Below are 27,567 nucleotides of genomic sequence, written 5' to 3'. Positions count from 1 at the left end.
GTGTTATACAAATGGTAAAGGATATACCGGCTAATTTGGCAAATTATAGTAATTTTTAGTAAAGTATAATTATCCACATACAATATATAGCATCTCCACTATTATTGACAATTATTGATCTGGCACTTGCCCGGTGGAGTGGACAGAATACGGTAAGAGGTATTGAGCAACCACAATGATTACAGCAGAAGTAATATCACAGCTGACTGGGAGCTGAAGGGAATCCTGTTGCTATTTACCTAGCAACCAGCTGAGTCAGTGAACTGCAGGATTGATCCAACACGTGATTGCAGCAGTAATGCACAGATGACAGATCAGACAAATGGGAGAGATTCTATTTCTTAACATTAGTTGGCTATTAATAAAAAAAATCTGGTGGAGTCCCGTGGTCACTATTTATACTACCATATGGGGCAACCCTGCCCTTGAACTTGAATTATCTAATAAACATTTTTTGGACTGGAAGTGTAGAGGTATAACTTCTATCAGATATGTATTTGACCCTGGGGGCTCTTTATATTACTTTCATCAACCCTCCCTAGATAATAAACAATTTTAAATGTACTTGCAGGTCCGTCATTTTAGCATGACTATGACTCATAAGAAACCTAAGTGGTCTGTACCAGATGTTTTGGATAATAAATCACATTTTTTGAAGACTAACACATTTAGGATTCGATTTTTATATCAAGATTTATTATACACTGATAACAGACTTTGGAAACACACACTCCAAAATCGGTGCATAGACTTGTATTACTATTACTAATGTATTACTATTAAGTACTTTTATTAATTATTAGTAATTAATTACTTGTATTAGTATTATTACTAAAATTGTATTACTAAAATTGGTGATAGACTTGTATTACTTGTATTACTATTTTGCTGAATTATTAGGATAATATTTGGAAATGCCTAACCTCAGCAAAATTGCAGGAAGTACATATTAAAACGATCCATCGAGCCTGTATTTCCCAGGCACAACGGAGACATTACATAACCGATGAACAGGGTCTTTGTTCAAAATGCCGCCAAGGCTCTGCTACCTTTTACCATAATTTCTGGAAATACCGGAAAATTACTTGATTTTGGAATAACATCCCAAATTTTCTGAATTCAATCTTTGAGGTCACCTTGGGAACGACTCCTATCCCACTGGTTTTGTGTAATTTCGATGTCTGCAGTGACAGCCTTCCTCCTATAAAATATCAAGCCAGTCCTAATAATTATACTTACGGTTGCATAGAAAGTGATCTTACACAAATGGGCGTCCTCCTGTCCTCATTTCCTAAGTGTGGTAAATACGGAATTATTGGAAGTTCTTTTCTTTGATAAGTGCGCTGCGTTTCCAGACATCGAAAAAGGGGTTCTTAAATTTTATTCCAAGTGGGGACCTTGTATAGAGATATTACCCAAAGTTAAACAAGTAAATATTATTAAGGTGTTTGAATCACCTGCAGATGTCTAATCTCATCCTGTGATCTCAAGTCTGATACACGTACTTCAACATCCCATATGTACGATGTCACTTGGCAGTGTGAGGATTGGATCCTGTATTACTATATTATTTGGTAAATTCTATTACTCTTCCATGGCTTTGGTTGGTTACTTTATAGCATAGGTTTGCCTGTACATATAGCATATCTCATATATTACTCGAACCTCCCTCTCTGCCGGTGACTAAGGCTATGCGTTGTATGTGTACTGGATGAAGGTTGTGTATCTCAGTGTGTATGGCCCACTTGCGTTGTTATTTGTTATATTGCGCATTTTGTTTTTGTTTAGTGTTTGTTTTGTTTTCTGTTTCATAATATTTCAGTATTTTCAAAGATGATGGTAATTCGAAGAATACTGTTTGTACATTAATCTTTCTTTGTATACATTTTTTCTGGACTTGATCAGTATTATATTTTGTGTAAGTAATGCCTCTTATGCTTTAAAATCTCCTAGCTGGGTATTGTTATCTTTACTGTCTGAAAATGCAAATATAAAGTTTATTTAAAAAACAAAAAAGGTATTGGGGTTGAGACCAGCTAAAGCAGGGAGATTCCAGTCTAATAGCATCAAAAGAAAGGAGTGTAAAATGACTCCCAGTCAGCTGAGGACACCAAGGGCTAGATTTACTAAACTGCGGGTTTGAAGAAGTGGAGATGTTGCCTGTAGCAACCAATCAGATTCTAGTTGTCATTTTGTAGAATGTACTAAATAAATGACAGCTAGAATCTGATTGGTTGCTAAAGCTAACATCTCCACTTTTTCAAACCCACTGTTTAGTAAATATACCCCCAAGACTTACCCAATAGATGTGAGAACATTTGGTAAGACAACGTGGTCATGCTGTGTGCATTATTCTCATTGTTAGCATGAGTTCCTCTTCTTTAGGGGCACACCTATCAACAGCCGCACAAAATGAAAAATAATTTTCAATCCTTATAGAATTGATAAGGATTTAAGTTTTTCTCATATATATTAAAAAATCTCCACAGGAGCAGCAGTCACTAAAAACTGCTGTTCCTTCGAAGTTAAAAACTAACCTTTTCACTGCCTCTTCGTACCCGAAGCTGCTGTGCGATCCATAGAAGTCTTGTGCGAATGCTCCGTCTGAAAACTTCCCTGCACTTCAGTGTTGCAGAGAGCGGAGTGTGACAGGCAGGGATCATGTGATGTAAAGCTCTGCTCTTCGGAGCAGAGCTGAACAGTGCTGAAAAATATCAGAAACGGTAATGTACGTTACCGTATGTGCTAAACCATTTCTATTCATTGTTAAATTGCGGTACATAGCAGTCCCCCTAGACATCCCCCCTAGACATCTACGAAAAAAAGTGCAAAGCAGCAGATATCTATTATATCTGCTGTGATGCACTGTTGATAGATGAGGCAAATACTTCAATTGGCATCTATTCCCCGAAAACTGCTGTTTTCAGGGAATAGACACCAATTGAAGGTTTAATAAATAGGCCCCTTAGTGTATTAAATATTTTTCATGCATGGCATCTCTTTCATGTACTGTTAAATTGAGTATTGTTCAAGATTTTGGTGTGAGCGATTATCTAAACCAGGAGACAGCAAGTGACGTGATTCCCTAACATTTACAGACAGAGAGAGAGGCTAGGTCAATTTTGATATCAGCCAATTAACCTACCAGTATGTGTTTGGAGTGTGGGAGGAAACCGGAGCAGCCGGAGAAAACCCACGAGAAATACAGGGAGAACATACAAACTCCACACAGATAAGGCCATGGTTGGGAATCGAACTCATGACCCTAGTGCTGTGAGACAGAAGTGCCGACCACTAGGCCACTGTGCTGCCCATGATATGAATTTGGGGCCCTACTGTGGGGCATGATATGAGTTGGGGGCACTACTGTGTGGCATGATATGAATTGGGGGGCCCTACTCTGTTACATGATATGATTTGGGGGCCCTACTGTGTGGCATAATATGAATTGGGGCTCTACTGTGTGGCATAATATGAGTTGGGGCACTAATATGTGGCATAATATGAGTTGGGGGCACTACTGTGTGGCATAATATGAATAGGGGCAATACTGTGTGGCATAATATGCATTTGGACACTACTGTGTGGCATAATATGAATTGGGGGCACTAATGTGTAGCATAATATGAGTTGGGGGCACTACTGTGTGGCATAATGTGAATAGGGGCACTACTGTGTGGCATAATATGCATTTGGGCACTACTGAGTGATATAATATGAATTGGGGGCACTACTGTGTGGCATAAAATGAATTGGGGCACTACTGCATGGCTTAATTTGAATTGTGGACTCTACTTTGTGGCATAATATCAACGTTTACTTGTTTGTCCCATTACTATTAATAGTATCATGTTATCAGCATGATAAAATAAAAAATAATTAAATGTGAGTTGGACACACCGTCCAACAGCCCCAGCAGTGTAAAGCTACATGTCACCTATCTCTTTCTGGTGGCTTTTAGCTGAATGGCTAGTTCCAATATAGAGGCAAAACTCAAACTATTAAAAAGAGTAAAAATGTAATTGTGTATGGCTTATGCTTTATTTGCAGTAATCACTTGTATCATTTTATACTTTTATATGTGCTATATATTTTTGTTATTGCATGATATATTTGAGTACAAAAACTTTTCCTAACCCCCCCCCCCCCCCCTCTTTCTATTTTCCTCCTCGTCCGATTCTAAAAGCGAGAATGGAAACTGAAAGTAGTGGATGGGAGTGTACAAAGCACACATACATATACAGCAGAGGACAGAATAGAAACTGCAGTCTCCTGGACTGATATAAGAGAGGAGAAACCAGCTGAGGGCGTACACTGAGACAGACGCAGAGAACGGGGCAACCGACCAGCTGATTGTGTGCGGTAGGAGACTGATGTGTTTGTATATTTGACTATAGATTGTTTGATAATATGATTCATTAAAACAAAGTCAGATATAGGTATATAAATACAAGCTGTCTTGAATGCAGACAAGTGGATACAATCCACAATCCAATATTGATGATTTCACATACAAGAGATGCTGGTATCTTAATTATACACTTCTGAGAAACTAGATGAGTAACTAGGGAGGGTTTGAGAGTAAATAAAGGAGCAGAACTGACATTGTTGACAGCCATTGCTGGTGAATAGACCTCACTTAGATACCAGAATGGAATATCTCTGAGCACACTGAAAATGTAGGCGCTTTCTGACCAGACTTGCGCAGAATATACTGTAGTAACTGTACTGTATTTTACTGCCCTGGAGATTTCATTACAACAGTTATTTTGTTGTGAGTGTTCCATCCGCTCCAGCCAGGCGACAATAGCTGAGAGTGTCTGAGCACTAGACAGGTGTTTTGATAGGAGCATTACATTCATGTGAAAATGACACTTGTAAGTTGTAACATTCATATATAAAGGTTTTTTCTCTGTCCTGCAAAACAAGAGTATCAGATTGTGGCAAATACTGTACTACATTCCAACTCTGTGCATAATATTACTAGAATCTATTTTAGTGATAAAATATTCCATACTTGCCATCTCTCCCTGAATGTCAGGGAGACTCCCTGAAATAGGAGTGATCTCCATCACTCCCTGAAGAGTCTGGCATTCTCCCTGATGCTGAGCCAGTACAAGACATGGTTGGCTTCACCATCTGTGTGGCATGATGACTGTTCAGAAATTGTGTCCTATGTCCATGTATTGATGCCTATGGAGGTGTCCATTTTCATGTAGACCAAGATTTAATCAAAGACTGACAGGTAAGACAACATGACTTCAGTAATGGAGAAAGAAATATAAAAGACACTTCAGTCTCTAGAGATTCATTAGCTGCTTTTCTTAAACGCATAGTTGCCTACTCTCCCGAAATGCCCGGGAGACTCCCGCATTTCTGGGAGACCTCCCGGGAGAGCAGGGCAACGTTCAGGTTCTCACCCCCACAATAGATAAGTGGCGGGAGCTGGGCTTTATGACGCAAATAGCGCGTCATCTTAGCCCCACCCCCTGCTGTAATTGCCCAAAATTTTGACAATCGTTTAGTGGGCGGGGTCAAAATTATGCGATTTTTCAAGCCCCGGCCCCGCACTCCCTCCTCCCCCGGGATCTCCCTGAAGCCAATGAGGAAATGTTGGCAAGTATAAAATATACTCTGAGTTTCTGTTAATTCAGTGCCACATTGCATAATACAATAATATGGCTTATATGTTTTACTTTCCTAATATTTCTTTGCAAACTAAAACGCGCCCTCACCACTCTCCTTCATACTCTGCAGTATCTCTTTGGGTCTATTATATAAATTGATATTAATATATTTCACTTTACTGCCTCTGAAAGGTGTGCTTGGTTTTAAAATGTATTCTCCTAATGTATTATAGAGGGGAGGGGGGCTGCACTAATTCCCTGGTACTACAGTACCCGAGCATCACATATTTTTTTTGCGCACCTCTCTGGAGTGCAAGGAAAAATCCATGATGTTACACGTGAGCCCACATTGCATCTGATATACGGGATAAAATAAATGATATTGTACAGTTTTGTGTCAGTATAGAAAACAATGAGCGATGTCTATATAAACAATGTACAAATGAATCAACATTCCGAGTCAAGGAGGGGCTGCGTGTCCCTAGACAAACTTTGTTTTGCTAATCCACCTGCCTTTTAGTAAAAGTGCTCAGTACTTCCATTTTTTTACAGGAAACTACTGAAAATATATATGTACTAATTAAATAATACAAGTATTCTACCATAATTCTAGCATCAACAAGGCCCACCCTCCTAGGAGTATAAAGGGTGCTGCGTCTGTAATCTTCTACACATAGTACAGGTCTCACTGCATTCTGCAGGCCAAACACATTCCACACAATTTTTTTTAAAAAACGAGATTACTTTCTTTAATAATGCAAGTTTTGTACCTATCTCAAAATGCCCCTTCTTTGTTAGTGAGATTAACGTATAAAAAATATTTTTGCACGGTTCCGGGCCATAATATCCTAATACAAAGCCGAGCTCACTCCATAGACAAAACCATAGCAGGACCTGCACAAAACTTATCCTCTATCGCATACTTGCCAACGTTTAGGATCTCCCCTCCGGGAGATCCCAGAGAGGGGAACCTGTTGCTGAGAGAGGGAGCTTGTGGCCGTGCGGATGGCATCATTAGGCTCCGTCCTCCGCTGCTCAAATGCCACAATTCGTGATACAGTCTGGAGTGGGGCTAGGATGATGCGAATCGCTGTGAATAATGTCATTAGGATTCACAAGAGTAGTGGGCAGATGCTGGAGGTAATACTGCTCTCCTGGGAGTCCAGGAGAACTACAAAATTGTGAGTGTCCCGGACATTCCGGGAGAGTATGCAACTATGCTGTAACGCTGCTAGTTAGAATAGGATAGTATAGCTTAGTTAATGATATAGCAGGTGATCTGTAACTCAGACTACAGGGGAATGACAAACCCCTGGAAATTCCCTGCTGACTGTACTACAGCAGCTCTCAGCTGACTCATCAGCCTGCAGTTCACCTTCATACAGTTCTCTATTCAGATAAGCCTCTGCTTTCTCCTGGATACCCTTAAGTGATTGTGTGTGTGTGTGTGTGTGTGTGTGTGTGTGTGTGTGTGTGTGATCCGGCAAGGTGTATGTTACATGCTGCATTTTCTTCCCCATTCCATCATTCAATATGAATGTCATGAGGCTGATGCAGAGTGAGTACTACGCCAGTTTGCTTAGTGCAAATTGCATTTCTCTGCTTTGTACATGCCTAGGCAATAATACATAGTAGCTCACATCTTCCAGCTAACAATCCCTATGCATGCAGAGGCTCAGGGAAGGGACATTCTCATAATAAAAACTAAACTGTGTGACACCCACCCCTCCAAAAATCCCAACCAGCGCTGAATTCCCTAGGGAATGCCAAAAGTGTTAGGGTGCTGGTGCATGTAAACTCCCACAGCTGTCAGAGCATTCAGGGCCTACTGGGACTTGTAGTTCACCTGTAAAAAAAACAACCCTGTAAAATATTTGTAATAAAGTAAACAAAAACACCTCCACACAACCTTGTTCTCCCCTTTATTTCTCACCTAAATCAACGGGGGTGTTGAGCAACATATGCCCGATGAGAGAACTGGTTGTGAGCCTGTCATTCTAACCAATACACTGTATTGGTTAGTAGTGAGATCCCACATTTTATCAACGAACCCCATTGATAGATTGTATTACATTGCTGTTAGTCAACCTCAGCATCACACCCCCTGTGTATTGTGATGGTGTCCTCCTCACACAGGGCACAGTTTTAGGGGACCAGAACTATCTGGGGTGCATGCTGGCAGTGGTGATCCTGGCTGAGAACTGTTTCTGAATCACAGAATCAGAAGCAATTTGTGGCTTTGATCATTGCCACCAGCAGGCCCTGAGACAGATGGAAGGAATCACCAGCCCCAACGAGGAAGAGACCGCCCCCATCAGTGTCAGTGAATATCATGTGAGGGTGACATCACACTTACAACTTCCCATCACTGCACATTGACTGTTTGCCAATCGTAGCGTAGCTATCTTTCTCTAAAACGTACCAGATAATTGATAGCTAAAATCTGATTGGTTGTTATGGGCAACATCTTCACTTTTCCTTTTTTACAATGTATCATACATTAACCCTTTAGTATTTCATTTATCTTCTACTCTACGCATATATTATTTCTACAAAATTTTTCCACACGCCGTTTTCTCAGATTTTAATTTATAGGCTGCAGTGGTTGTAGTAGCTATCAGACTTATCAATGCTGGGACCCACACGCTGGGAAAGTGGAAGGGTTCTTTGGCCATAATACCACAATACAACAATTTTAGCCTCAATTAGAGTTAGATACACACCTAGTAGGGTGTAAAGTTGCACCTGGACAAACCATGTTGTCAGGGAGGCTGAATGCAGTAAGCCTGGTAAGCTGGGCAGAGGGTGCCACGCTGTGTAGGTGCCCCGCCAGTTGGAATTTTTTTTACCAGCGTGGGCAGGTCGAAGGGGGCCTTCCACCTTCTGAGTCCCCCGCTCACAGCCTCTTGCTGGATTTACTCAAAACTCTCAATGAGGTTTGTCCCTCAACTACCCCTTTATTTTTGCGTACACTCATCCCCATATGTTAAACCTATAGTTGCTATTATGTGTGCCTCCACTTGGTGTGGTTAACATCACTCACTCTCCAGACTTGTCCTTGTTTCTTTCACCTATCCTTAATAGAATGACTAAAAAAAAAAATCAGAGTTCTGCCTTCATTGTGAACTGCTCCATAGGCGACTCTACCTTGCTAGGAGTGTCCAACCTTCCATGATGATTTGCTCACTCTTCTGGAATAAATTGATTATACAGCATCCCTGCATATATGATAATATAAAACAAACCACCTATTCGCTTATATCTTCTCATTTTGGTGTGTTACTGCAGCTAGGCCAGTGGGATATTGCTCACAATACTCACTACTGCTATCACTAGAAGAAGAGCTGTTCTGTTATCCACATGCATTTGCATCGCTGAACTGTGCCATTTTTTTGTTGTACAGGGAGTCCCAGGACCACCCATGGATCGCGAGGGAAGGCCTCGGGAGGAACCTCAAAATATTCCTTATCGCCCAAATCAAAGAAGTAAGACATGGGTTATAATCTGTAAATTTAATTATCGGGGACCATGGCATCTTCATTTAATACATGTAGTAGTGATTGTGGTACCAAAAAAAGTGAACATGCAACAGGATCTGACCCACACATTAATCTCTATACTGTACACTTAAATAAGCCACAATACACAACAGTACATAAAGACCACTTTTACCAGCTGAAGAAATCATTAAGGACCAAAAAAACTCACTTTATCACACAATATATCTATCTGACATATATATATATATATATATATATATATATATATATATATATATAAATATATATATATATATATATATATATATATATATAGATAGATAGATATAGATATATATATATATATATATATATATATATATATATATATATATATATATTGCACCAACATAAGAAAATAAAGAAAAGATGTGAGGTTTGTATCCTTGTATCTCTTTAAAAACGTGTCATTTTCTCCAGGCAGGACAGGATCAAGACATAGAAGAGAACCCAACAATGACCAAAGGCAAATACAGCATCAGCAGCAAGAACGAATGAATGAAGGTGGGAGACTAGAACTTGGGGCAGGACAGCCTGAGCTTAGAGCTGGAGGACGACCTGCCCAGCAAGCTGGTGGGCGGCGTGAGCAGAGAGGTGGTGTTCAACATGCACAACGAGGTGGTGGACGACATGACCATGGGGCTGGACGGCACTTTGGACAAGAAGGTGGTGGACAACATGCACAACGAGGTGGTGGACGACAAGAGCATGGGGCTGGACGGCACTTTGGACAAGAAGGTCGTGGACAACATGCACAACGAGGCGGTGGACGACATGAGCATGGGGCTGGACGACCCTTTGAACAAGAAGATGGTGGACAACATGCACAACGAGGTGGTGGACATCATGAGCATGGGGCTGGACAACACTATGGACAAGAAGGTGGTGGTCAACATGCACAACGAGGTGGTGGACGACATGAGCATGTGGCTGGGCGACACTATGGACAAGAAGGTGGTGGACAACATGTGCATGGGGCTGGTGGACGAAATGAACAACGAGGTGGTAGACATCATGAGCGTGGACCAGGACCACAAAATGAACAAAGAGCTGGTGGCCAGCAGGTTAATAACCAGAGAAGAGAAAACCACAACCAGAGAGGCAGGCAAGATGGAGAGGTAGAACACAAAGTTAGACGTTTGGGCTACAAAGCCCTTGAAGAACTGCTAGAAAAGGATCCCTCCGAAGTGGTGATCACACTAGCTGCACACTCTGGTCTCAGTGATTTGCTGTCAGCCACAGAAATGAGGCCAGATTTTGTTGAGTTGCTTTGCAAAGCAGTTTGCAGAGCATGTACCTCTAAGCTAGACAGGCAGAGCATTCAGCATCTCCTTGGACTGATCAAGTCATCCATGTACCTCCGCACATGCCTTCCACGCTACATAGTGGGAATGATGACGGAGGTTGTGCCTGAGAGGAGATATCGTTATCCAGATCATATTTCCAACATACTTTGTCTTCTTCAGGAACTTATTAGCTTATTCCCTGCCAGTAGCCTACAGGAGACCTCTTTGCTGGTCTCTCTCATTCCTGGCTCTATCAATGCTTTGCGTGCATCTGGAATAGATGTGAGAGAAGATATAGAGCAGAGCTTAGAAAGGTTATCAAATTTCTTACAGCACCTGCAGGATAGGAGGAGAGAGGGGACACTGCGAGTGGATACGCACATGGTCCTTGGACCAGAGGTTCCTGCTCAAGACTTCAGAACCATGAGTGTGTACCCTAATCATGATGAAATTCATTTGAATGAAAGTCCATTTCTTAGACCAAATACTCAAATGCACAAATATGAGAGCACAGGACTTTACCTGGACACTCACTTCCGACTTTTGAGGGAAGATTTTGTACGACCATTAAAAAATGGGATACAGGATATCCTACAGCTATATGACGATAAAAGGTTTCGCAAAATGAAGTTTGATGACATTCGAATTTACTTTGACACACGTGTGTTGACTCCTATGTGCACATCTTCAGGCATCATTTACAAGGTACAGTTTGACATTACACCCTTAAAGATGATTCGCTGGCAGAACTCCAAACGTCTGTTGTATGGATCTCTGGTCTGTCTGTCCAAGGATAATTTTGAAACCTTCCTCTTTGCCACGGTTTCTAATCGTGATGAAAAAGAGCTAGAACAAGGTGAAGTGCAACTGCAATTCAGTGAGCAGAGCAGAGGTCTCCTGGCAAGAACACGTCCAACAGATTCCTTCATGATGGTGGAGACCACTGCCTACTTTGAGGCGTATCGGCATGTCCTGGAGGGGTTACAGGAGATGAATGAACAGGATGTGCCTTTTCAGAAATATATTGTATTATGTGAGCAGAATGTGGAAGCACCACGATACCTCAATGCTGGTGTCCAGTATGACATTAACTGTTTAATAAGCAAGAAAGAAAAGGTCATTCCAACTATGAACAAAATCAATATCCTGAATCCAAGGGCGTGGCCTTCCAAAGAGACACTTGGCTTGGATGAGTCTCAAATAGAGGCTGTGCGACTGGCCCTCACAAAGGAACTTGCCATCATCCAGGGACCACCAGGCACAGGTGAATGTCTTAACGGAACAGAAATGTGAAAGGGAAAGTATGGGGAAAATACAGGCTATTGATAAATATGATTTATTTTATCTTTATGTTTCTATTAAAGGTCATTATCTACACCATACACACACATTTACACCACACACACACACAAACACACAAACTTCCGCACATCTACACCACACACACACCTTTGCACATCTACACCATACACACACACCTCCGCACATCTACACCACACACACACACACACTTCCGCACATCTATACCATACACACACCTCCGCACATCTATACCATACACAAACACACCTCCGCACATCTACACCATACACACACCTCCGCACATCTATACCATACACACACACACCTCTGCACATCTATACCATACACACACACACCTCTGCACATCTATACCATACACACACACACCTCTGCACATCTACACCACGCACAAACACACACCTCTGCACATCTACACCACACACAAACACACACACACACACATCCACACATCTACACCATACACACACCTCCGCACATCTATACCATACACACACACACCTCTGCACATCTATACCATACACACACACACCTCTGCACATCTATACCATACACACACACACCTCTGCACATCTACACCACGCACAAACACACACCTCTGCACATCTACACCACACACAAACACACACACACACACATCCACACATCTACACCATACACACACACACACTTCCGCACATCTACACCACACACACACACACCTCCGCACATCTACACCATACACACCCACACACCTCCGCACATCTACACCATACACACACACACACCTCCACACATCTATACCATACACACACACACCTCCGCACATCTACACCACACACACACACACCTCCGCACATCTACACCATACACACACACACACCTCCGCACATCTACACCATACACACACACACACCTCCACACATCTATACCATACACACACACACCTCCGCACATCTACACCACACACACACACACCTCCGCACATCTACACCATACACACACACACACCTCCGCACATCTATACCATACACACACACACACACACCTCCGCACATCTATACCATACACACACACACCTCTGCACATCTACACCACACACAAACACACCTCCGCACATCTACACCATACACACACCTCCGCACATCTATACCATACACACACACACCTCTGCACATCTATACCATACACACACACACCTCTGCACATCTACACCACGCACAAACACACACCTCTGCACATCTACACCACACACAAACACACACACACACACATCCACACATCTACACCATACACACACACACACTTCCGCACATCTACACCACACACACACACACCTCCGCACATCTACACCATACACACACACACACCTCCGCACATCTACACCATACACACACACACACCTCCACACATCTATACCATACACACACACACCTCTGCACATCTATACCATACACACACACACCTCTGCACATCTACACCACGCACAAACACACACCTCTGCACATCTACACCACACACAAACACACACACACACACATCCACACATCTACACCATACACACACACACACTTCCGCACATCTACACCACACACACACACACCTCCGCACATCTACACCATACACACACACACACCTCCGCACATCTACACCATACACACACACACACCTCCACACATCTATACCATACACACACACACCTCCGCACATCTACACCACACACACACACACCTCCGCACATCTACACCATACACACACACACACCTCCGCACATCTACACCATACACACACACACACCTCCGCACATCTATACCATACACACACACACCTCCGCACATCTACACCACACACACACACACCTCCGCACATCTACACCATACACAAACACACACCTCCGCACATCTATACCACACACACACACACCTCTGCACATCTACACCACACACACACACACCTCCGCACATCTACACCACACACACACACACCTCCGCACATCTACACCACACACAAACACACACACACACACACACATCCACACATCTACACCATACACACACACACACTTCCGCACATCTACACCACACACACACACACCTCCGCACATCTACACCATACACACACACACACCTCCGCACATCTACACCACACACACACACACCTCCGCACATCTACACCACACACACACACACCTCCGCACATCTACACCATACACACACACACACCTCCGCACATCTACACCATACACACACACACACCTCCGCACATCTATACCATACACACACACACCTCCGCACATCTACACCACACACACACACACCTCCGCACATCTACACCATACACACACACACCTCTGCACATCTACACCACACACAAACACACACCTCTGCACATCTACACCACACACAAACACACACACACACACATCCACACATCTACACCACACACACACCTCCAAGCATCTTATTTTTTCCCGTCATTTTGACAGGCTTTTACCTAGTATTCAATGTAATGATATACCTGTCATTAGTCAGTTAAATACAATCACTATTAGAATGTAGCCATAATGGCTCTTCTACGTGCTTTTTAAAAATGTTTCAAATGGAACCATTAGAGTTGACACGTTATACAGGTTCCCACTTGATAAATAACTTTAAAAAAAACAAATTGGAAATGTGTCTTTAGTTATATATAAATGATTTGTGCACTGATGCACACACACACAAATATATATATATATTTTGTAATTAGTACAAATATAAAATACATGCATTACTGAATTACTATTCTCTAGACATATTCCACAGCTAGATTATATCTACATCTCTGTTTCCTCCTCTTTGTTAGGCAAGACGTACGTGGGACTGAAGATTGCACAGGCTCTGCTCACTAATACTAGTGCCTGGCAAATAAATGATCGCTCATATCCAATCCTAGTGGTCTGCTACACCAATCATGCACTAGATCAGTTTCTGGAAGGTATGTACTGTATCGCCTATGAACAAACTTAACATACTCCTTGTTGCCAGAATTTATATCCAGACACACTGTGCTGTTGTGAAGTATAGCCTCCTCATGATCGTATTGCAATCATTTAGTACGTTTAATGCTTAAAGTTATTTAGTGTTTAGCTTAAAAACAGATAATAAAAAATGACATCCATCATTAAGAATAAAAGTAGTATTACTGTGCATTTGGTTAGTCTTAAAAATACACTGTAGGGTATAAAATCCTTGTTCAGAATAGCACATTTCTGTAGCCTTCTGAACATGCTGTCTGTTGCTTTCTGCTGTCACATTGACTGCAATACAGTTTCATTTACCTGTCGTATGGTGTTTAAAAATCTAACTATAGCAATATAAGCCTGAGTAAAGCCTAATTGCAATAAACAGCTATTGACACACATGAAAATAATTGTGCCGTCTTTTTCTCTAAAAAAGTGAATGTAAAAGTAACAATACAGCTGCAAAAGCATAAAAGCAAACACAAACAACACTTACTATAACACATGTTTATGTACAAGTTGCTTGTTCATATCATGTGTGTGGAAGAGGTACGTTTTTACAGATCACAGGACATTTTAGCTCATTGACCCTTGTTAGTATTAAAACCCCATTATGTTTTATAAATATTTGCATTTCCAAATGCATAAAGACTTTGTTTATAGATTATTTTTATGTATTTTGTTAATTGGTTATTGCATTTGGCTCTTTTAAATATTTTGCAACATATTCATTCTGTGCTAAGATTTACCCGTCAATATATGGTTTATTCTTATTCCATGTGTAATTTATATAGAACTTTATCATACCTCCCAACGTTTTAAGTTAGGGAATCAGCCTATCACATGGGGAATGCGTACCCAGACCCCTACCCCTTGTTAAAAACACAGCTTCAGTGTTACACGCACCCGCCACTCTGCAGTGCAGCGGTGAGCGGGAGACACCTTCCAAAATTCCACCTGCGGGATGGCAGGACAAAGCCATTAAACCGGGACTGTTGGGATGCAGGCTTCGTATACCATTTATATCCTCTAATACATATTGCACACAGGGCTGGCCAATTACTTGTGTTCCCCGTTTCTCAGAAGTAGCGACCCTTATGCTGTTTCTGATGGTCATGAGTGCTAGATTCTCGTCCAGAATTTTATTAAAATACTATTGGGGTTGTTAAAGCCCCTCTCTCACAAGCTTCTTCTTATTTAATTTTACCCAAATCTGCATTTTTAATTTGGGGTGGAATTATCCTTTGAGTAGTTATTTCTACAATCTCACCCTGCTCATTTCACTGAATGAGCCGACTTCTTTGGCTGCTGGCACCACATTGGTTCCTGCTCATAATGTTGGCTTAAACAGGGCATGCTAGGACCTGTAGTGCTACAACAGTAGAAGAGTGACTGGTTGTCTACCTCTGCATATCTAAGCTGAGGTTTCAGTGAATATGATCAGTGTATTTCAATGATTACATTTGCAGTTGGATAGATTGACTACTCTATCCGTTCATTCTAGAGCCATTGTGTAGATTTCTGAATTCTAGGCAATCTGAGTATCTTGGATTTGGTACATTGAGATCTTTTACTCTCATTGTATCTCATACTAAGTCTGTTATAGTAACTTTAAAATTAAAGTTTCATGAGTTGCGTTTCATCTCTTCTCACCTTTTCTATTCTGCAGTCTTTTACTGCAGTGCGACATAGACAAATGATACGTTATCCATTTTTGTCCTATTGGAAGCTGTTATACTACTCCTATTTCAGGAATCCACCAGTTCTTGGGTAAGGGAATTGTCCGTGTTGGGGGACGCAGCAGCAGTGAAGTTCTGAAAGAGTTTAATCTCAGGGAGTTGAGAGGACGTCATGACATCCGCAAGAGATTGCCCTTCCACATACGTCGAGCATGTGGAGAAGTGAGTTGTGATCATATTGCATCGTCTTCCATTTCTTTTTCTCTACTACTCTCCCATTGTTTCCTCTTTTCTTTTGTGGATGATATTATGCCTCATTCTTCTGTATATCTTTCTTTTCTCCTTGCCTAATTTTAGGTAATAACTAGTATGAAAGTATCAGAACAGAAGCTTCAAGAGGGGGCCCAGATTTTGCAGTGTTCCACCTCTGGGATCATCCGGGAACAGTTCCTTCAGAAATATATAAAGGATAAGCACTGGGATAGTTTGCATAAGGTCATGGTAAGAAAGAGCATCATCCTAGTGATTTCACATTCCTTTAGCTACATAGGCGAAACGGCAACATTTGATTGGCAGGAGTATCTGACCAAAGTCATATAGATGACATGGTGATGGTTTATGTTCATGCAGAATTCCCTACTAAAATATCATCTATTTATTCACCCATATGTATCATGGTGAGAAGGGTACTTGCAATACAACAGATTGGGCCCAATGCAAAGTAGAACACAACTTGGGCGTAAGTTACAACTCAAAATGAGCAGGCAAAAGTAACGTATTTCAGCCATATGAATCTCAAGCTCTGTGTCTGGGTTTGTGGGCGTACTACTACTACTACTACTTACGCCCACATATACAGAACCAGCTTGTAAGCTCAATCAAACTATGTACAGATTTGTTTTCATAGGGAACAGAGCATTTGCTATTAGGCAGCAGATATAACTTTCCTTCCCATGTACATGTTATTGACAAATACAGGTACAAGTACAATTTTTTTCTAAATACACACAGCAAATCATCCAACTTACACTACGTAAACAGTCGTACGTTCAACTCAGCATCAGCGCCATTGTGTTTTTAAATGTCTCCACTGTTATAACCATGCAGCAACCCTGTACAAATACCATGGCACTTAATAAATTTCCTTTTATATTCAGAATGAAGATGATTTCTTTATTGTGACTGGACGAGGAAAAGCATCAATAATCTTAGAGTGGCTTGGACTTGGAGTCTCTCCATTTATGCAGGCAGCAGATCCTACTGGAGCAGGTAGCCGCCATGTGTAGCTATAGTAACACTGACGTGCAATGGGGAATTAGTCTGTGATCATTATACTTGGCAGCAGAATTTATTTATTGCTGCTGTGCAGGACAGAAATTTGTTATAATCAATGGTGATAATGGGTTTGATGTTTAGATGGATACCAAAGGTTGGGCCACACTGAAACTCCTTTTAGTTAAAGTTTATGCTTAGCAGATAAGCTGCATTGGATAATGCTGTTTGAAGAACATGTATTACCTAAGTTGACCTTGAACTGGAACGTTCCCATTACATAAAACAATCAAATAATTCCTTAAATACAATATTCTGATGACCTAACAGTGTGGTCATTGCACATTTTGGGGTTCATTTCCAGGTTAGCCGGCGGCCGCGGTACCTTGATCCCCTCTGCGCCATAAAATTCTGGCAATGGTATTAAAACAAAAACACACGTGTGACCCATGAAATGAATCCAAATCCAGATATCCTCTCATTTTGAAAAAATGGCAAAGTGGTCCATATAACCAGCAGGACGTTCTTACATCTTTCAACATCTTGCCTTCAAATGGTTGCACAAAGCCTTTACAACGGGGCCCTTCTGGAGTGGGAAAGAGAACATGCTCTTATGTATGGTGGGACACAGATCCCATGTCTTATGTGTGAGGGACACAGATGGGTGAACTGGCGCTAAAGTAAATGTGTTGTGTGACCGTATTTGTTTTGGCTAGGAAATTACCTTTACTGTCAGATTAGCGGAAGAGCCGGGCTAATTTTACAAATAAAATGAAAACTTGGGATTAAAAAACATAATAAAAACAGACGTTATTTTTTTTGCACATTTATTTTACTTAATAATCTGAAAAAATGACTGATATCTTTGAGAGATATTTGGCAGACATTTATGCTATGTTTTCTCTCTTGGGATGATGGAAATCCTGTTTTGTTTTTTTTAATTTATTTCATTATGAGACGACAGTTACCTGTACATACATTTTTTTCTGCTATACAGGCTGAGGCATTTATTAATTCTCATTTAAGGAGTCATCCCCTCCATGTATAGGACTAATGGGTAAACAAAACATACAGACATCCATATAACTACAGAGTTTATCTGCAATCTTAAAAAGTGAGTAATGAAACTCATCTTGTTTGATCCTCTAGAAGCACAGGCTGAGCCTGATGAAGCGGAAGAAGAGGAACCAGAAGAGGACAGATTGATTGAGATCCAAGAGGAGGCTGACATAATTCAGGATGAACGTGTACTTGATGATGAGGATGAGGACGAGGCTAGGAGACACAGAAAAAGGAAAAGTAAAACTGAGGACAACACAGTGTCACAGCTCCTGCATGCATTGACATTAGAAAATAAAGAACCACAAGACACAGGGGAAGATGAAGAGGGCTGGCAGGTAATTGAGACTGTTAAGAACAGATAAATCTGCGTTGCCAAATTTGAGCATAAATATGCAGGACTACCAACTTTCTCTTCATTGGAGGCTAAGGACAAGATTTACTAAGCTGCGGGTTTGAAAGAGTGGGGATGTTGCCTATAGCAACCAATCAGATTCTAGCTTTCATTTTATAGAAAGTACAAAATAAATGAAAGCTAGAATCTGATTGGTTGCTATAGGCAACATCCCCACTTTTTCAAACCCGCAGCTTAGTAAATCTAGCCCTAAGTGTCCCTATCTCTGTGAATTGTACCTGTCTTCTTTCTCATATATACGGGTCTTTATGCATAAACTGCTCCATTGCCTTCCAGAAGTCTCTGTTTGGCTCTCACATTTATAATAGCATCCACTCTGTATATAACAGTATTAGATGTTGTAGTGCTTTGTGGTGTTTATAGCTGTGCGTATTAAGCTGCATTTTTGGTAACTTGCATATGAAAGTCTTCCAAAGGTCATGCCCATATTGAAGAAAGCATAAAGGTGTGCATTGTTCTTATAATGATTGTTAAATGTCCGTCTTGACTATAAGTGGTATAAACGTCTGATCACAATAACTCCTATCTTACACACAATGAATAAGAATGGGAACAGCGGGAACCTACTCAATGTAAAGATATAGCTTTCCTCTCTAGATGTCAGGGAAGCAAAAGAAGAGAAGGAAACAAAGGGTGAAGAATGAACTGAGAAAATTAGATGCAATGACAGAAGCTGAAGCTGAGCAGGTTACAGATCTGTGGCGTCTGGACCTAAATATGCGCTGGAGACTGTACAGGTGATGGAGGTTCTCAGTAAATAGAGATTTAACAAATCTGGGGTCGGTGGCAATGATAAAGAGAGGCTTGCTGGAGGTCCTAGTTTAAGTCAGAGCATCAATTAGATTTTTAATCTCAACATGCACGAAAAAGGAAAGATTTTTGTAATGGTTAATTACAATTGTGAGGTCTGACATCCCCTCAATTTGTGAGATCCTCAACCCTGATCGATAGCCAGTTCGTCTACAGGAGTAAGCAGGAAATGTTTGAATTTCAGCAATCCAAGACCTCTTGTTTAAATGGGATGGGTACCAAGCATGCGTTCGGTGCTGCTTCATATGCCTCCTTGTCCTCTGGCTTGGATACTGACTGATGATGGGAACGCCTGGTTTGTAACCACCATGGCTCTCTGTTTTGGTGAGGAGAGGGGATGTTATAGTATAATTTTACTTCTAGGTGGTCTTCTGTCATTACAAAATATCACATCTAAATCCAATATCTATTGTGTATTTCTTTCTGCCAATCTATAGACACTGGATTCAACTCTACCAGCTGGATATTCGTCAGAAGATACTGACTCACGAGCAGACTTACCAGGAGCTAGCAGATCGCTTGGTGGAGTTGAGACAACGGCAGGACCTGCAGATTCTTCAGCAGGCTGATGTTATAGGCATGACAACCACAGGTCAGTGCGTCTGTCCTATCAGTAGTGACCGTGTGGATGTGTGATGGTTTATATACCCTCTGGGTGTCTTAAACACTGCTGTGATCACTCTCTGCCCAGGTGCTGCCAAATATCGGCGTATCCTCCAAGAAGTAGAGCCGCGAATAGTCATCGTGGAAGAGGCAGCAGAAGTCCTAGAGGCTCATACCATAACCACACTCAGCTCGGCTTGTCAGCACCTTATTCTCATTGGGGACCATCAGCAGGTGAGGTCATATATATGTTATATATATCAAAATTCTCTGAGATAAAGACAGCACTGACTTCTGATGTAGATGTGGCAGTCGTCACGTAGGAACAGAGTCACAGTCCATTAGATATGGTACAACTGACCACAGACAGTTTTATTTGCAGTTTTAAATCGGCAATCCCCACACACATGTGGGTGGCCAAATTGGAGTAGACTTGGCTTTTCAGTGCCGGGATCACCTCTCGTTTCACCTGGACTTGTTATTGTGATCATAAGCCCGCACACACAGATGGATAGAGATCATATTCTGACTGTGTTTTCCAACATGTCTGCCATATCAGGCCAATTGGCAATTACTGCCTGCTATATGACAGTGTGTGTGGCTAGTATTACATAAAACATGGAAATAAAGCTAATGCCTGTCTGGCTCTCAATAAACAAGAGTCTAGCTATAGGATTCAGCAAAACACAATGATATAGTGCAACCTTACTTACCTGTGATGATTCCACAGGCTTTCTTAGGACACCAGGGGGTAAATGTATCAATGTCCGGATTCTTCAACTCCGGCGAGATCGGTGTCTTCAGCGCTTAAATTTAAAGCGGCGCTGCCTTGTAAAGGGAAGTTTCCCGTTACAAGGCAGCGCCGCTTTACATTTAAGCGCTGAGGACGCCGATCTCGCCGGAGTTGAAGAATCCGGACATTGATACATTTACCCCCATAACTGCTGCTCACCCACAGGGCTTTGTTGAACCACCCCTGTATATTAGGAAGAATATACCTTTTCAGCGGTTCAATGGCCGTAATCTGCTTGATATTCCAAAACCCAGATAATTTTATTTCACCCCATTTCACACCGTTCAAGCAAACCAGGCCCTTTAAACATCTCTAACAATGAGCAAATTAAAGGACATCCGCTCATTACACATTAACTCCTGGTCACTTTAATAAAGGTGGAATCTGGGCGACTCTGAATAAATGGTCAACCAGCAGGAAGAACATTGAGCAGTACAGATGAAAGTTTTAGATAATATGCAGATATAGCTGTATCTTAAATTGCAAAAACCACTGTGGCCTTGAGACTATGTAATGCTGTTCCACCAAAAATATTTGCATCTCATCATTCAGCAAACAGGACACTGCAATCAATACATCTTAACGGACAATTGATAGTAAGATTGTTTTCAATGGATTTATTGTAAAGAGACAAATTTCCATAACAAAATAATTGTTTAAATACAGTATAGTTTAGTATTCAGTATTGTAGTTCTCAGACCTCCCAAACTATATCTGAATATTTTTCACTACACTAATTTAGCAAAGCCAGGTACAGGAACAATAAATCGCCGATTTATTTAGGACAATCATTGACATGGAAATGATATTCTTACATTCTATTCCAGCTGAGACCTAGTGCTAATGTATATGACTTGGCCAAGAACTTCAACCTTGAAGTATCGCTGTTTGAGCGCCTCATCAATTCAAATCTACCATACGTGCGTCTAAACTACCAGGTGAGGAAACAGGGAGGAGTCCATAGAAGATTTGCCACACAGGATGCTGTGACTTAGGGAGCTTGCTTGTGCTTCATATTAATACAAACTGTGATTTATGTTATGGTCAATATGTCCTCCAACTAGCGGAATCCAATATAAAGACCCAGTATTTTCAATGGAATGGTAACCATAATTTTCATAATGAAATGACACAGTGTTGGTTCTATATGAGCCATACCTAGGATATTAGTGCTTTATTATAAAGATAATGGCCTTGGGTATTGGGATTGTGTACAAGGGGCCCCTATTTTCACCCATTAGTCCATCAGTCTTACTCCGCACCTACTGGCTACTAATTTAATTGACCTTAAATGATTTTAAAGACCCCCCTCCCAGGCTGTTAAGAACAGAGTGGGGGCCTTCTGACTGCTCCGTGTTTTCATGGAGGCTAGAGGGGTATGTGTGTGTAGTAGGGTATATAGATTGTAAGCTCCTCTGGGGCAGGGGCTGATGCAAATGAGTAAATATTCTCTACAAAACACTGTGTAATATGTTGGGTACTATATAAACAACTTTCAATATAAAGTTGGTTAATACTGGCTAAAATGTTACCTGCAATGCTTTAAAAAATTGACATTTACACTACTACTGTGACAATCCCTATATGTGAATTAACAATCTTAGCATTATTTGCATTGAAGCCATTACTTTATTTCTCCACTAACACTGGTATCTTATCCATTTCAGCATCGCATGCGGCCAGAAATAGCGAGATTATTGACTCCTCATATCTATAACGAGCTTGAGAATCACCCATCTGTACTAAGCTATGAAAATATCAAGGTGAGCAATATTGTTGCATGCAAGAAAGATCACAAAGACACTCGTTTATCGTTTAAATCAGTGTGTCACAATACCAGGCTGGATGTGTCACAAGAATATATAAGTGACTGTGGCATCACACTAGCTCTGCTTAAACATTCCATGTACAAGGGTTTATTTTGAAGTCCTATCAGGTCATGGACATCAGATCCCTGCTGCTCGGTTAGTTAGGAGGAGGAGGCGGTTTGACATTACAATACTTATTGTGGATGGACACAGTGGCGGTGCTGAAATCCCCAGCTCCCTCCTGCCCTGACTTTGCGCATGCGTCGAATCCTATACACCTGCGCTTTTTCCAATACACCATCTTATTAGAGGGAGCTTGGAACAAATACTTTTTCGGCACAGGTGGTCTGGCAGGGTGCCCAGGTAAGAGCCGAGCCCTCCGGCCACTCTTATTGTTCTTACCGTGTCCTGACGGTCCTGGGTGGACATCTCTCTTAAGGTGCTAGAAGGCTTCTATAAAAATATGATTGTCCCATTTACCATATATTGTACACAATAAAAACTCAAAGTATAATTTATATTGTTTTGCTTTCTTATATTAGATTGGAAATTATCAAGTGGCAGATGCACTTTTTTTTAATGATTATATGAGCTGTATTCTACATGATAGCTAATATCACAAAAGCTTTCACCTGTAGATTGCACTGTGATTATACCAGCTAAACCTTGTTAGGTGATTTCATAATATGCAATAAATGACGGCTATTACTGTACGACACATTTTAAGCACACTGCAGAAAATCCTTTAGAATGTAATCGCAAAGGAAACTTCAACGATCTCTTATCTCTTTTGTGAAATTCATAACAAAATACTCCGTAATAAAGCAGCACTGCACAATAGGTTGACTATATAAATTTAAATCATAGGGGGGAATTCAATTTCCCCCGAAGTACCGCCGCATTATAGATATTACTGTTATTACGGTATTATTAACCCGGCTTTCTGCTCGAGCAAAAAGCCAGCATTAGAACTACCGTAATAATAGTAATTACGCGCACTATTACCGTAATAATAGTTTTAGCGCTGTGGTACTTCGGGGGGAATTGAATTCATAAAGACCTTGGGAGATGTATGTGCAAAAATATGCATGCCATGTTATTAAGGTGTTCTCATTCACAATTAAAGTACATTTTTTGTAGTATTGACTATAAAACAGAAACAAATGAGACATATAAACTGCGGATTTGTAAAATTGGAGTTGTTGACTATAACAACCAATCAGATACAAGCTATGATTTTGTAGCATGTACTGAATAAATGACAGCTAGAATCTGATTGGTTGCTATAGACAACATCTCCACTTTTTCAAACCCACAGTTTAGTAAATATACCCCATAGACTGGATACTGTGATGGATTCATAATAATGGTGGTTTTCACTTATCTCGCTTCAGGGAGTCTCAACAAACATGTTCTTTGTGGAACATGAATACCCAGAGCAAGAGATTAAAGATGGGAAGAGTCATCAGAACCCTCATGAGGCGGAGTTCGCAGTGGAGCTCTGCAAGTACTTTCTTCATCAAGAGTATAAGCCGTCCCAGATCACCATCCTCACCACCTACACAGGGCAGCTATTTTGTCTCCGTAAGCTCATGCCAGCCAAGACATTCTCTGGGGTAAAGGTGCATGTTGTGGACAAGTACCAGGGTGAAGAAAATGACATCATCATTCTCTCGCTGGTCCGCAGCAACAAAGCGAGAAAAGTTGGTTTCCTTAAGATTTCCAATCGAATCTGTGTGGCATTGTCCAGAGCCAAGAAGGGACTGTACTGTATTGGTAACATGAATATGTTGAGCAGTGTCAATCTTTGGAGCAATATCCTTTGTACTCTACGACAGGGGGGACAGGTTGGAGACCATCTCACGCTCTGCTGTCAGAATCATCCTGAGAAACGCACCCTTGTAAGGAGAGGCAGAGATTTTAAGGATGTACCAGAAGGGGGCTGCAACCAAAGTTGTGATGTCAGACTGGACTGCGGCCATGTGTGTACACGCATGTGCCATCCGTACGATCAAGAGCACAAAGAATACCAATGTATCAAGGACTGCCAGAAGGTGTTATGTGACAATGGACACCGTTGTAAACGGAAATGTTTTGAGCCCTGCGGGCGGTGCATGGAGAAGGTGGAGAAACTCATGCCAAACTGCGGCCACGTACAAATGGTGCCATGCAGCACTCCTGTAGATAAATTCTGTTGCTCTATGCTGTGTAACAAGCTCTTGTTGTGCGGTCATCCATGTGAAAAGAGTTGTGGAGAGGACTGTGACCAACGCTGTAATAAACCGATAACAGTAAAGCTGAAGTGTGGACACAGTCAGCACAGTAAGTGCTGGCAGAGACGCGACATAGAGATGGGTATGCCAGTAAAATGCAGAGAACCTTGTCGTGTCATGCTAAGCTGTGGACACAAATGCCCTGGTACTTGTGATACTTGCTTTCAAGGACGTTTCCACGAAAGCTGCAGACACGCATGTAAGGCTCTACTAATATGTTCACATAATTGCAATGAGCCATGCATAACTGAATGCCCTCCATGCAATAGACCATGCCAGAACCGCTGTGTCCACAGCCAGTGTAAAAAGCGGTGTGGAGAGAGCTGCGTGCCATGCATTGAGCCCTGTAACTGGATGTGCCAACACTACGCCTGCACTAAGTTATGCTCTGAGCCCTGTGACCGCCCGCCGTGTGATGTGCCCTGTACAAAGAAACTCAAATGTGGACACCCCTGCATTGGTCTGTGTGGGGAGCCCTGCCCCCAAAAATGTTTGGTATGCCACAAAGATGAGGTCACCGAAATATTCTTTGGTTTTGAAGATGAGAATGATGCCCGTTTTGTGCAGTTGGAGGATTGTGGACACATTTTTGAGACGAAGGGAATGGATACACACATGGAAGAAAACAACAATTCCCAAAAGGAAACTGCAATCAAACTCAAAGTGTGCCCAAAATGTCAGACTACCATAAGGAAAAACTTGAGATATGGCACCGCCATCAACAGAACTCTCGATGAGATTGAGAAGGTCAAGGAAAGGATAATAGGTCCAGTAGATCAGAGAGCTGCAACTAGAAGCCGACTCAAAAGGACTCTAGAGCAGATGGTTGAAGTTAGAAGAACATTTTATGATGAATATTCAACTTTACAGGAGTCACTGGAGAATCCAGACACATCACTCAGAAAATTAAGTACCATAGAAAACATGATGTTGTTCTATAAAAGGTTGGCAAAACTGTTTATCAATATATCGAAAGTGGATGAGAGAGGAGAGCAGACGTCTCTCAAGGATCGCTTGTTAGAAATTAAAAAGTGGTTGGAGAAGTCTCGTGTATTTTTCACAGAACAGGAGCTCTCTGATCTCCAGAGTGAAGTGCAGCGCTTCACCTACCTTCTAGAACTACTTGTACGATGTAAAGAAAATATGGGGAGGATTACTCCGGAAATTCGTAGGGAATTAGAGAACCTAAGAGACATTTTAGAAGGAAATAAAAAGTTCACTGAAGAGAGTGAAATCTTTGTGAAGGGGAAATTAAAGGAGTTGAAGAGAATTCTTCCCCATTTAGGACTAGGGATAACAGAGAGTGAGCGAGTGATGATCGTACAGACTATGGGCCTCCAGAAGGGTCACTGGTTTAAGTGTCCCAACAATCACGTATATTGTATCACAGAATGTGGGGGAGCAATGGAACGCTCCAGGTGCCCTGAATGCCATGCAGCCATTGGGGGAGAGAATCACAATCTTGAGTCTACCAACAGGCTGGCACCAGAAATGGATGGAGCTCAACATGCAGCTTGGTCAGACATTGCAAACAACTTGATAAATTTCGAAGACTTAATATGAAAAGGATTGTCACACCAATTATTGAAATTATTAAATAAAGAACTCTTTACCCTATACTTTAATTTCTTAGACAATGCTCTTATAATAAGTGCTGGGTGCTACTACTAAACTGGGCTAAATATTAAAAGAGATAGAAAAGAGTTTCTTTTTGTAGTGCACATATAGTGCTTTTAATTTATATTACTGGTAGATTGTTAGTCTCACTATCATTAAAAACAACTTTTTTTCATTTTTACTTAAAACTTTATTAGTTCATTAAAATCAGTGAAATAACAGTGATTTGTGTTAAGTGACTAAATGAAACGTGATAATAAAATTGCTGAATTGACTGATATTTGTTGTATCATTTCAGTTTCTGTTCTTTATTGTGGTGCTGTTTGCTTTGTGGATCATCACATTGTAGATTTTATGCTAAAGAGGTTGTTAGGCTTAATTATTTGCTACGATTAAAACATCAAATTGTTCTCTCTCTTTTTAAATATCGAAGAATTAAGGAACGTGGCCTTATGAGCTCCCTGCAGCTAGAAAGAGATAGATGTG

At 41.3% G+C, this 27,567-nt stretch overlaps 1 protein-coding gene across 1 annotated transcript; it reads left to right on the top strand.

Annotated features, from left to right (window-relative positions):
- The first annotated feature begins 4,254 nt into the window (after positions 1–4,254).
- On the top strand, positions 4,255–27,359 carry ZNFX1 (zinc finger NFX1-type containing 1). Its single transcript, XM_075177676.1, has 14 exons — positions 4,255–4,362; positions 9,031–9,112; positions 9,587–11,716; positions 14,596–14,727; positions 16,505–16,653; positions 16,789–16,932; positions 17,589–17,700; positions 18,853–19,100; positions 19,775–19,914; positions 20,425–20,579; positions 20,679–20,824; positions 22,211–22,321; positions 23,051–23,146; positions 24,586–27,359. The coding sequence occupies exons 2-14, from the start codon at positions 9,049–9,051 to the stop codon at positions 27,025–27,027; spliced, it is 6,069 nt and encodes a 2,022-aa protein (XP_075033777.1). The 5' UTR covers positions 4,255–4,362; positions 9,031–9,048; the 3' UTR covers positions 27,028–27,359.
- The last annotated feature ends 208 nt before the right edge of the window (positions 27,360–27,567 follow it).

The sequence above is a fragment of the Mixophyes fleayi genome, chromosome 6, assembly GCF_038048845.1.
Source record: "Mixophyes fleayi isolate aMixFle1 chromosome 6, aMixFle1.hap1, whole genome shotgun sequence".
NCBI classification, from domain to species: Eukaryota; Metazoa; Chordata; class Amphibia; order Anura; family Limnodynastidae; genus Mixophyes; species Mixophyes fleayi.
This window is presented reverse-complemented; position numbering and strand designations above follow the sequence as displayed.

Bases quoted from the DNA above. Each gene is read 5' to 3' on its own strand.
- ZNFX1 (XM_075177676.1), top strand. From the start codon at position 9,049: ATGGATCGCGAGGGAAGGCCTCGGGAGGAACCTCAAAATATTCCTTAT. The intron at 16,654-16,788 runs GTGAGTTGTGAT...GCCTAATTTTAG, and splicing joins TACGTCGAGCATGTGGAGAA to GTAATAACTAGTATGAAAGT. The intron at 16,933-17,588 runs GTAAGAAAGAGC...TTTTATATTCAG, and splicing joins ATAGTTTGCATAAGGTCATG to AATGAAGATGATTTCTTTAT.